Raw genomic sequence first — 12,241 nt, forward strand, 5'->3', positions numbered from 1 at the left:
TCTGTTCCTTCAATTGAGAGGGAGACCAAATCCCGTTTTTTCAGGTGGCCGAAGGTTGCTCCCCAACCGACGTCTGTGCAGATCTCTTAATGAGGAGCAGGAGGGTGTAAGGGTAGTCCTGGGTTGAGTGACACGATGAATCCACCACTGTAGTTCCCTCTTCAGACAGGGGATGAGGGGAATGGAGAATTCTATGGGATGCTGGTGTTGTATCCAACATGATTTTAGATACCACTGCCATTTTCTCATGTGGAGTATGGCTGAGGGGAGCACTGGAATGGTGGATGCCATGAGGCCCAAGACAGTTAGGAATTCTCTGGCTCTAGTAATGTGGTAAACCAAGTAAGAGAGGAGGTCCTGTACCTTTTGTCAGGGAAGAGAGACCCTCATAAGATGTTTGTATCCTGCATCCCAGGAAAATTTGATCCTGTGAAGGGATGAGAACTGATGTTTTTTTTAAGTTTATGGTGAACCCCGGATTTTGTAAAAGACTGATGGTAAGGGAGATGCTTCATTCCAACTCCTCTGTGGAGATCGCTAGAAGGAGAAGGTCGCCCACACATGGAAAGATGTGTATTCCCTGGAGTGTGCAGTGGGCAATCACGGGAGCAAGGCATTTGGTGAAGAACCCTGGTGTGACAGAAAGCGGCACAGAAGTGAAAATGTCATGAAGATACAGAGAAGCGTAAAAACTTCCTGTACTTGGAATGGATGGGAATGTGCAGATATGCATCTTTGGGGTCTACTTTGATTCACTGAAAACTCATTTCACTGAATCACATTTCACTGAATGCAAGTACTGTTGGGCAAATGAAATGTGTATGCCCTTTTCCCCACTGTAGTGCGATCCTGGACTTAGTACATATAGTTAGTGTGTGTGTGGAGGGCACAGACCCCCCACATTAGGGGGTGTGAGGGGTGTAGCCCCCCCCAATCTACTTTTGGTTTTATATTGCTAGCTTTCATTGAAATGAGATTTATAAATATAAAAGCTAAGTAGGTGTGGGGGGGCTACACCCTCCATATCCCCCAACTATACACACTAACTCCAGGATCGCACTACAGTGGGGAAAAGGGCATATACGTTTTATTTGCCCAACAGTACTTACATTCACTGAAATGAGTTTTCAGTGATTTGAACTTTCAGCGATTTTTTGAGGTAAAAAAAAATTCAGTGAAATGAGTTCTCAGTGAATCAAAGTCGACCCGCATCTTTGATATCCAGGGTAATCATGAAGGCTCGAGACAGAATGAGTGGTAACACAACCTGGAAGGTCAACATGCGGAAAGTGAGTAGTGTGCAGTCTTAGGAAGGTACTGAGATGGGACAGGTCAAGGATGGGTTTCTAGAGACTTTCCTTCCTGGGCACCAGAACAACCTGTAATAAAATATTTTGCCTATTTGGTTTTTGGGGACATTCTGGATGATTCCTTGGTTCAATAATTCTAACAGAACCTCTGGGAAAAAAGCAAGTTGTTCCCTGAGAGGTTGAGGGATGCTCCTGAAGGAGGGTAGTTAATTCCACACCATGAAGTACCCTTTTTGAACAACAGAGAGGACCCAGGATTCTTGGTTTATGCTTTCCCAGGCCGGTAGGGATGCGGGAAGATGCTAGAAAAGTGGGATGTGGGTGGGAGGGGGAAAGCAGTCAAAGACAGGACTGGCTTGTCTGGAAATGGCCACTTAGGGGGCGGAGTTGCTGGTGGGGCTCAAGGCTGTTGAGGTCTCCTGTCACTCTTTTTTGTTCTGGGTTGTATGCGACGTGAAGGTATACGCACCAATACAGGCTTTGTAGGGTAATTTCTTTGGAACTTGGACACTGGGGAAACAAAAAATATGTTTCAATTCCTGCAGTTCCTTACTCTTTTCTTGCAATGCTTTGAACAGGTTAGCAGACTTGTCCAGAGGAGCATCCATTAGCTTGGCTTTTATGTCCTCAGGTAAGGTCTGAAGTCTTAGCCAAGAAAATCTTATCACTGATCCAGAGGCAGCTGCTCTGTCAAAAGCCTCTACAGCATCACAGCTGCATTTTATGGAGTGACATGTTACCTGAGAAGAAGCGCCATGCAAAGCAGCAGCCAAAGTTTTATTTTCTGAGTCAGGTGAGGCTGCAATTACCTGTGAAAGTTGGGACATACATTCTTAAGAGAATTTGGTCATATGTGTTAGGTAACTTATGGCCCTGAATGTTAGAGTGGCAGAAGTGTATACTTTTTTGTCTAGTCTATTCAGAATCCTGTTATCCTCATCAGATGCTAAGATAGTAGTGGACGGCAGCAATTTTGATGGCTTGCCAGAAGACACAGAAATTACAGAAAGGTCTGCAGAAGGACATCTGAAGAGAAATTTGCAGTCCTCTGGGACCTTGTAGAAGTGGTCTAGCTTTTTAGGGGCAGGTGGCTGGACCTAGTGTCTGTGAAGCAGAGGCAAAGGGACTGAGAAAGGCAAGCAGGACAGGAGGGATAGCTGATGGGCTAGGTGATCCCACCTGTAACAGCTCAGAGTATCTTTTTTCTGTACTTCAGATACTTGGGTGCTATCCCATTTAAAGTGGTCTATCATCTTAGCTAGAGTCTCTCCAAAGGACAGGCCTTCCATTGGTGAGTCTGTACAATTTGACTCCTTTTCTGGGAGGCATAATCCTGGGGGGAAGGGATCACAGAGGAGTAAGCCAGTGATTCACCCCCTGAAGATGCCTCCTCTTCAGATATACTCTCCCTAGTTCTTTTAAGTGGAGGGAGAGAGAGAGAGTACTGGGTGGGTGGGGGCAGTAAAACCTGCAGGAGGCTTAAGTGATATAAGGGCATTGAAAAGGCCCTAAGTGAATTTCTGCCAATTGCTAGCAGGTCCTTTTGGTGGAGACAAATGCTCGTTTTTTCTCCTTCATGCAGGTCTGCTTTAGGTAGGGTAGGAGGGCCCAATGCAGACCTACATTCGAATCTACCTCTTCCCTAACAAGGCTCTGTGGGATCCCCTTAGGGCCTTCCATAATCATAAGCCATGGTCCCCTTGGATATCCGAAACGGATACCTGCTCAGTCTCCGCGGATATACTAATGCACGGATCCAAGGTGGCCTGGACGTCAAGACCAGCCTGCAGATCTGAGTTGTGAACCAGGGGTGTCTCCAGGCTGACCTCCTTCTCAACAGAGACATCAGTATCCAGAGGTGCAGCAGCAGATCTTCTGCTTCAAAATCAACTCAGCTTCGGACCCAGAGAATATCTCCACAGTGCTTTCTGCTAGCAGCTTTAAGCACTAAGTCTTTGGGACAAACTCCTGACAAATGAAGCAGTTTTTGTGTTTGCGGTTTGGGCCTAGTCAGAACAGGCACTGGAGGTGGCTATCCTTGTGGGGAATTTGTCATCCACATTAGCACTTGCCCCTCTTGGATGACATGATTCCTAACCAAAGACAGTATCAAATGTAAAAAAAATTCACCAATGGGGCACTTATTTGAAATCTGAAGAACTGCAAACGATTCTTACTCTGGAATCTGGCAGCAGAGAAGTTCTGAGGATGGTGCACGCGATCGCAGCCTACGTACGATGTACCATGCACCCTACAGTAGTAAAGTCTTCTGCATACTTGGTGATGTCGGGTCGCCTACGGTGGGGAACTCACTCATGTTATGAATACTGCAACAGATGAATAGAAGGACATCTGCTTCATGCAGCAGACGTAACACCAGTATATGTCTTGGTTCATTACCTGTTGCCAAAACAACACTTGCATGGCTTCACTGCTGTAGGCATTGAAGTGGAAAACCTCCCTATTTTAAATTAAAGAAATTCAAACTCTGAGTGGCAGAACCGAAGTGACAGGCCATGTTGTGTGTAGGCACAGGGCATGCACAGAACATACAATACTCTGTGAAAATCAACAAAAAACACAAAGACAAACATTGGGGAGGGGGGATACAGCATCAGTTATAACATCCGGTACCTCGGCTGTTTGCCCTTCAAAGGATACAGTCATTTGAAACAGGCTCATAAATTATACCCAGAGAAACCCCCAATTACACATTAATTGATTTCCTTAAAGTGCACTGTGGAATAAATATTTTTTCAAATATTATACAATTAAATTACATCCAGTATAAACATATACATCCAAAATAACAAGCAGAACAAAACATTTAACATTTGTTTAGCTTAAGTTAACTCTAAAATTTAAGCCTTTAGGATAAAGTGTCCTAAAAGTCAAAATCATTTTACTTTCTAAATCAATTATTTTTTTCTTAAAATAACCCTTCTGCACAACACTGGCTGAGCTAAAATGATTTATCAGAGCTCAAATGTGCACAGTTAAAATGTTCACTCACAGGACTCTTCCTGTTATTACATACCTCCCCAAGTGCTCTAATGTTCTAACTTTAACTGCCTTTTTTGTCTGGCCTATGTACCATCTCATATCATTGCATCCACATCCCATGATATAAAATCACCCCACAATAGCTAAAATTGAAGTTTCACCTACATACAGTTAACGTCACTTTACACTAAAGGCTTCTTGATTGCTGAATGTTCGTTGACATGCACAGAACACAGCATGGGGGAACTTCAGAGGAAAAAATGCTGAATTGGGTAAGAGAAGAGGCTGCCCCAAATGTATCCCCACTCAGGACGGTCACCAATGTTACACACTGCTGGTTGTCCCTGCTTCTCTGTACCTGTCAGGACCAGCAATTAGTTTCCAAATGTACTGGCTCTGCTGAGAGCCACCAAGCAACCTGAACTTTCAATGACCTTGCCAGGGAGAAGCAGTCAAGTCCCTATTTTCACTGAACCCACAATACTCCTTTTCTATTAAGATGAACTGATCCATCTATTATACAAAAGGCCAATAACTGCCTATATTCAATAAAGAGGAGAAATAAGTCAACCAAAATCAGCAACTGTGGAATACAGTGACAAAGATTTCTGTGTGAAGAACCTCCCCATACAAACACAATGTTATCCAATGGCAGGCAGACATAAAGCAGAAAAATTAAACATGTCAAAGGCACATGACTCACTAGAAGATAAGGTGCATCCAGTTTTAATGACTGGCTTACTTACCATCTTTCCTTTTAAGAAACGCATACGTTTCACCTTATCCTCGATGTCCTCTCCAAGTTGTTCTTTTAGACCACGCCATGCATAGCCTATGTTGTGCATTTCTACTGAACAAGTTAACAACATGGTCACAAATCCCTTAAAAAGAAAAAAAATCTTATTAGAAGAAAAGGAGAACTATTATGATGAAAACAGACAGAGCTAATTAAGAAAATCATAGTAGCCAACACAAATTATCCTTTTTACCATTAGTGCAGAAAACACAAAGTACTGCAAACATATCAATATTTAAAATAGGAAAATGCATTTAAAACATCTCACGATTTGCATTTTTCAAGTCCTGATTTTGTACCTTGATATATTAAACATAAACGTGCCAATAGATATAGATTGAACACACATCACATAATGACACAAACACTACCGTCTTACACAATTTTTTTAATAACTAAAACATCCACTACGTACATGTAACTTTTCAGGGGTGACTCATTTTTTGCTTACAACACTGAACAGTATGTAAAATATACAGTGAATGCACTGATGGAAACAACCATGACACACAAAAAGAAATAACAGCCACTTGGCTCAACTTGTTTGTATGTTATACTTATTTTACTGTTCTTATATCACGTCTAACTACTAGCACTTAAATGTGTATCTAAATACCCAGAAGCAGAGGTCTGGTGCCATTCAACATCTGATTTTGTGGATGGTCTTACAAGCTTTCAAGTCAATTCCTTTAATCGTTCAGTCAAGACTGCCACTGACATTAACATGGTTCTTCTATGGAACAAAAACTTGCAGACTTCTATTTCTGAAAATCAAAAATGTGGCCTTTAAGTTAACAACCATACTTCAAAGCTTTTTCACACTGCACATATCTAGGCTTAACAAAAAGCATTCATACTTTGATGACCTACTTTACTCAATTCAGGGCCACAGAGAGCAGGAGATCGTCATGGCAATCAATGGGTGGAAAGCAGTGATGGGTGTTACACCATCAAAGGACACCCCCCCACCCCTACCCCCCACACACCCACCCACACCCTGCAGAGGTGATATAAGTGGGTCCCCTGCCATGTCTTGTTTTATGTTGCACATCACTACTGTGTGGTCTGTGATTATCTTCCATGTCCCTGAAACCCATATTCTCCTGAATGCTTTCACTGCATAGATAACTTGTCAGAATCTCCTTGAGGTTTATGTGCAGGGGGCCCTCTTGATGCATCTACCTGGCCTGCACTTTGAGATCCAACGTAAAAGCATGCCTTGTTGGCTGGAAGGATCTACGATCAGAATGTGGTTTGGAATGGCTGGCCTGAAGGGCATCCCTTTATTTTTCCTAATCTGTACCATCTACCAGTCCACCTTTTTTTTTTTTTTTGAGACCAGGCAGTATGGTATGGTAGCTTCCAAGGGGTCCAACTGCTTGTGCTGTGTTCTTCGGGATAACATGCAAACTTCTCATGTGCACTCTCACTACAAGAACTGCCAGGATGGTAAATGCTACGCGCTTCAGGATACTCAAGCACTGCCTGGCCAATCACTGGATTTTTTTCTGACACGGATCAAAACAGGTAATCAGAGACTGCCCCTTCTCCAAGGGATGAATAGCACTGCAGGCGCTGGAATCCAAAACATCCCAAGAAAAAGTGCGCTCTGTACAGGACACATATGTGATTTTTGCAGCCAAGGATGAATGCCTGGCTGCTCATGTACTGAAGGGTACTATCCAGGTGCTCTTTGTATCTCCTGTGCTGTCTGAACACCAATCAGGCAGTCATCCAAATAAGGGTGGATGTGTACACTACTGACTCTGCAGTGTGCTACTCACTGGGGCCAAATATTCTAAGAACACCCTAAATGCAGCAGGTAAACCAAATGGTAAGAAATACTCCCATGTCACAAGGACAGCATAATCTATGCCCCTTGAAAATGCGAAGGAGAAGACTGGTGTTATTTAAAATCTAGCATAAACGGAGACAGAGGACTCCGGAATGGAAGAAATGCTTCCAGAATTCTGACACCTTTAGCAACCTGTTTAGCTTTGACACGCCCAGCATCCAAATTAACTCCACCAGAGATAGCTTCTTAAATCCAACCACCCCACCCTGGCCTGGCTCATTAGACCACATTTCCACCATGATGTAACCCTGAAATATCAAGTTAAATGTGCATTTTTCTCATACTTCATATTACACCTATCAATTGCTAATATGCAGTTTTTGTTAAATATTTTTACTTTGTTCTGTTTTTGATCTGCAAGGACATGCCTCCCTGTTCCACATTTATCTTCATTGAGAATTATTTTACTTGGTCAGTACCTGCTAATGGTCAGTTGTTATCGGTGTACTACCCCAGTAAACAAATGTGTCCTTTTTTTTCTTTTCTTTGTTCTGTGGTCCACGTGCCCTGAATACATCTGCCTGCCATGTGTGCTCCCCAGGCATAATCCGATGCATCTGTTGTCAGTGTTTGCCTGGTTGTGGGTTGTGTAAAAGGCTGTCCCTTGTTGAGGCGACAAGCTTGAGCCCACCACTGAAACTCCTGAAGGCAAGGGATTAGTGGTATAACTGTTTCCAAACTTTGACAGTGTTGAGACCATACATTCTTTAGGTACCATTGTAGTTTCCTCATATGCAGTCTGGCATATGGAATTAGTAGTATGCAGGATGCCATGTAACCCAAGGCCTGCAGAATTTTTCTTGTAGGGATCTGGGTCTTTGTTGCCATCAATTGAAAGTATTGAGTCAGTTGTCCTTGTTTGTCTGGCGTGAGATAAGCCACCTGGGCCGTTGTGTTCAACCTGGCACCCAGGAATATAATCTCTTGTGAGGGCACTAGTTTTGATTTCTTTTCGTTTACCCCTGTGTACCCCAGGCAACTTAATAACTTTTTGACAAATGCCAGATGCTTTAGAAGAATGTCCTTGCTCTCTGTTTGAATCAGGCAGTCGGTCTAGGTACGGATAAATTTGAATTCCTTTCTGTCTGCAAAATGCAATTACTGGTGCCAGGCACTTTGTGAAGACCCTGGGCGCAGTAGATAAGCCAAAGGGCAGTGCAGAGAATTGGTAGTGCATTGAACCAGCTATGAATCTGAGGTATCTTCTGCAGTTTTGTCTGATAGGGACATGCAAGTATGCCTCTGAGGTCCAAAGTCACGAGCCAAGCTTTCTTGCCCAGCATGGGAAGAAGCTGCTGTTAATGTCAACATTTTGAATTTCGGAACATTTAAGTGTTTAGAGATGAAAGATCTAGAATGGGCCTCCAGGCTTTGTCCTTTCTGGGTACCAGAGTCTTGAGTAAAATCCTTGTCCTTGCTCCTGTGATGGTACCTTTTGAATAGCTCTCATATCCATGACTGCTGTAATTTGTTTTTGAGCCTCTGCCCATTGATTTGGTGGCAGATTTGGCATTCCTTTTAACCTTGGCAGAGTGTGAAAGTGGAACCTGTAACCTTGAAATACAATGTTGAGAACCCATTTGTCTTTGGTGATCATTTGCCAATTGTGGTAGAAGAGTGCCAGCTTTCCTCCCAAGGGGGCTGCCAAGAAGGATTTGTTTGGCAGCTGTAGTGGGAAGTCATTGGAGCTGCTTTTTATATGGTTGTGGCCTGTCTTCCCCTTCTTTTTGGCCTGATGCAACCCATTGTCGAGGCCTGTAAGGACCTTGACCTCTACCTCTTGGACGTCTGTATCTTCCCCTTTGAGGTCTGTCTGTAATTGGAAAGGACCAATTCTTAGTTGGCCAGTTTCTGCTAAATCTAGGAGGCTGAACCTGTAAGAAATCCTTCACCGTTTGCATAGATTTTGCCTTATCCTCCATTTTCTTTAATACCTCTTCTGCCTTTACTCGAAATAACACATTTTGCTGCAAAGGTGCATCCAAATAATTTTGCTTTAACATGTTCTGGTAAAGTACAGTTTTGTACCTACCATAAATGTAGATGTTCGAAGATCCACATTGCTGCAGTCCTTACATATGGGTAGTCCGCTGTCCTCGGTCGGCCCGAATACCAAAGTATTAGGCTGACGTCGGTCAAGGCGCTTAAAACTGACATCAGGACGTCAGGGTACAAAAGCGCATGACCGACGTCATATCCTCAGTCTTTTCTTGCCCCAGATGTCAGAAGGCCCTAAAAAGAAAGGCCAAAGCCAAAAAACAGCAAAGAACAACCAACCACTGCACTAACCATATTTACAATATTTACAACCCAAACCACACAACCACCTCAAACTACAGAGGGAAGGAGGGTAAAATGGACTGCAGCAATGTGGATCTCAACATCTACAGTTATGGTAGGTACAAAACTGTACTATGTTCTCCATCTCACATTGCTGCAGCCCTTACATATGGGTAGAATCCCAAAGCAGAGGTAAAGGAGGATGGCAAAACTATAAAGCATTAGGAGCTGCCAAATGCCCTGTAAAATTGCAGTGGCAAATCCAGCCCTAGATTTAGAGTAATAAAAGGAAGTCTCTGAGCCTTTTCTTGGATTCTGAGTAATCCTGGCCTTCCCAATGGAAATGCTCCCTCATGGTATGTAAGGTTTCCCCAAAGGAGTAGTCCTCAGGCGGTGAGGCTGATGGAATTGATTCCTCAGCATCAGAATCCTCATAAAAGAGTATCCTAGGTCTGAGGATGAATCAGAAGAGATGGACACCTGGTCGGATGAGTCAGTCTGCATCCTGTCTAGGGCCTTTTATCAGGAGGGGATGGGACCCCTGATCAGAGTGATTAGGTGGCCATTTTGAGCATTTGTTTCTTAGGCATGGAGGCCTGTCCTGGAGAATGCTGTATTTGTTTCTTTGTTTTAAAGGAGGCTTAGACTTAGCTGAGGGTTTAATGCTGAACTGAGTAGGTCTGAAGACCCCCTCTGAAGCTGTGGGTTGCTCAGCTACTCCAGATCCCTCTGAAAGGTTACACTCGGTAGGCTGAATAACTTGTGCATCCAAAGGCCCAGCCATCTCCACGTGGAGTCAGAGGCGCTTGTGGTTCTAAAGAAGCGGTCGTCAGGGGCTGCGAAGGCCTCGCTGAAAACCGGAGAACCGTGACTGGCCTAGAAGAGGTCGTCAGTTTTGGGCCTCGGATGCCTATCCTTGTCTTTGCGCTTTTATATTGAGTTCGCCGGAAGTTCCACGGCATGGTGTATAAGAATTTTCTACCAAAATAATGTTGGGCAAAATCAAACTGATGTTTAATAGTGCGCTTGTTAAACCTAGCACAAAACCGACTACCAGTAATGTCGTGGTCAGGGCCTAGGCATGGGATACAATAGGAATGGAAATCCGTATTTGCTTCCCACAAGAAATACAGTTATTAACTTTTACTGACATCGGTCTGAGGCAAGAAAAAGTTTCCCCAACAGGGTACTTAGCTTTGTAGAAGACTTCGGTTCTGGATTCGGAATGAAAATCTCAGGAGACAGCCGACTGGCACTTACGAACTGCTTTTGCTTCAGGCACCGCGCGGCAAGAAAGATTGAAGAAAATGGCGTCGGCTGCATCTTATATACCCCTGTCGCACTGATGTCAAAGAGGAGGTGACAGCAACTGACACCGGACCAAGACTTTGGAACTCTGGCCGACTGCGGGACCGCCTGACGGCAGGATAACCCCAAGTGTAATGACTGCAGCAATGTAACACGATGAACATCAGTGAAAACACGAAGAACATCTGCTTCTGCTTTGGGCACCGCACGGCAAGAAAGACTTATGTAATGGCATCGGCTGCATGCTTTATGCCCCTGACTACCAGACGTCATGGAAGATGAGACAGCAACCTACAGACCCAAGACTTGATAATCAGCAGACTGAGGGCTACTGCAAGCAGATAACCCAAATGTGATGACTGCATCATCACAACACTTTAGAATCTTTTTAAAGTTAGCTGCCAATGCCCAAATTCATGTCCAGTGTTTAAGAAAGGTTTTGTTGCACTGAACTGTGGGCCCCCAAAAGTAGCCCAAAAGTGGTGAGGCCTAATTCAGCTGGAATCTCCTTACCATGATGGGAATAACAGAAAGCAATACAAATCCATTAGAAATAGTTTGTTTTGAAACAGGTTTGCCCTGAGGCAAAGAAACAAACAACTGCTAGGGCTGCCTGAACCCTTTAGTTCTGTTCAAATAATATCTCCTTTAATGACCTTATCGAAGTGTGCAAAATCTTTCCTTTATTTTGGGGTTTGCATAAAAAGTGGCAAATGAATAGTTTGGTTTAAGCCACACTAGAAACCACTTTAGGCATAAAGGAAGGTTAGTGCGCCAAAGATACCTATCATATGGAAAATTAAGAAAGGCTCTCAACTGCCACCGGGCTGTAATTCAGAAACCCCTTCATAGAGGTAATGGCCAACAAAAAGCAGTCTTCCATGATAAATATTTCAACTCAGTAGCCGCAGGCTCAAAGGTTGTAGAGTAAGTTTCTCCAACACAAATTGAGATCCCAAGCAGGGTAGGAGCTCCCTAAGTGGGGGTCTTATATTCTGCCCTCTAAAACTGCTTGAACAAAGGATCACGAAAACAAGGTGGGTCACAATCATAGTGAGCTGAAATTGCTGCAGCATGAATCTTAATGGAAGAAAAGGAGCAAACCTTTGTCCAATAACTCAGTAAGATATTGAAACCACACTCAAATTAGGCTCAGAAATCTCCAAATTCTTTGCTGCACTCCAAAATAAGAAATCTCTTCCATTTTCTCGCGTACACTTTCCTTGTACTAGGCCTCCTGGCTTCCATAATCACATTTAAAAACTTGTTGAGAGTTGGAGACCTGCTGTGTTTCAAACAGAATATGCCAGGCTGTTAGATGAAGAGATGAAGTTTGACATTGAGTAATGACTGTTCTCCTGAGACAGCAGGTGTGGAATCAAGGCAAAGGCCATGGAGGCTCCAGACTTCTCAGTAATGGGTACCAGTGCTGAGGCCAATCAGCTATTAAAATCATGGCTTGTCCTGTCTGACCTTCAGGAGTACCTTTGGGAGGAGGGGGTGGAAAGGCATACGAAGATTGCTCCAATTGAATGAGAGCATCCACTTTCCAAGCTGTGGGATGAAACCTTTTGTGCAAAACTTTGGCACTGGTAATTTAGTGGAAGCAACAGATCTATGTCTGGAGTTCCCCATAACACTGTCAATTTTGAAATACATGAGGATCCAATTTCCACTGGGATCCATAAT

General features: G+C 43.6%; 1 protein-coding gene across 1 annotated transcript in view; it reads right to left on the reverse strand.

Moving 5' to 3' along the window:
• DDX21 (DExD-box helicase 21) overlaps window positions 1-12,241 on the reverse strand; it is an 835,772-nt gene that overhangs the window by 227,531 nt on the left and 596,000 nt on the right. The window contains exon 14 of the mRNA XM_044055776.1: window positions 5,060-5,194. Within this exon, the coding sequence (XP_043911711.1) occupies window positions 5,060-5,194 (135 nt within the window). The remainder of the gene's footprint in view (window positions 1-5,059; window positions 5,195-12,241) is intronic.

Source organism: Protopterus annectens, chromosome 14.part0, assembly GCF_019279795.1.
Source record: "Protopterus annectens isolate FY-2018-M chromosome 14.part0, PAN1.0, whole genome shotgun sequence".
Classification (NCBI taxonomy): domain Eukaryota; kingdom Metazoa; phylum Chordata; order Ceratodontiformes; family Protopteridae; genus Protopterus; species Protopterus annectens.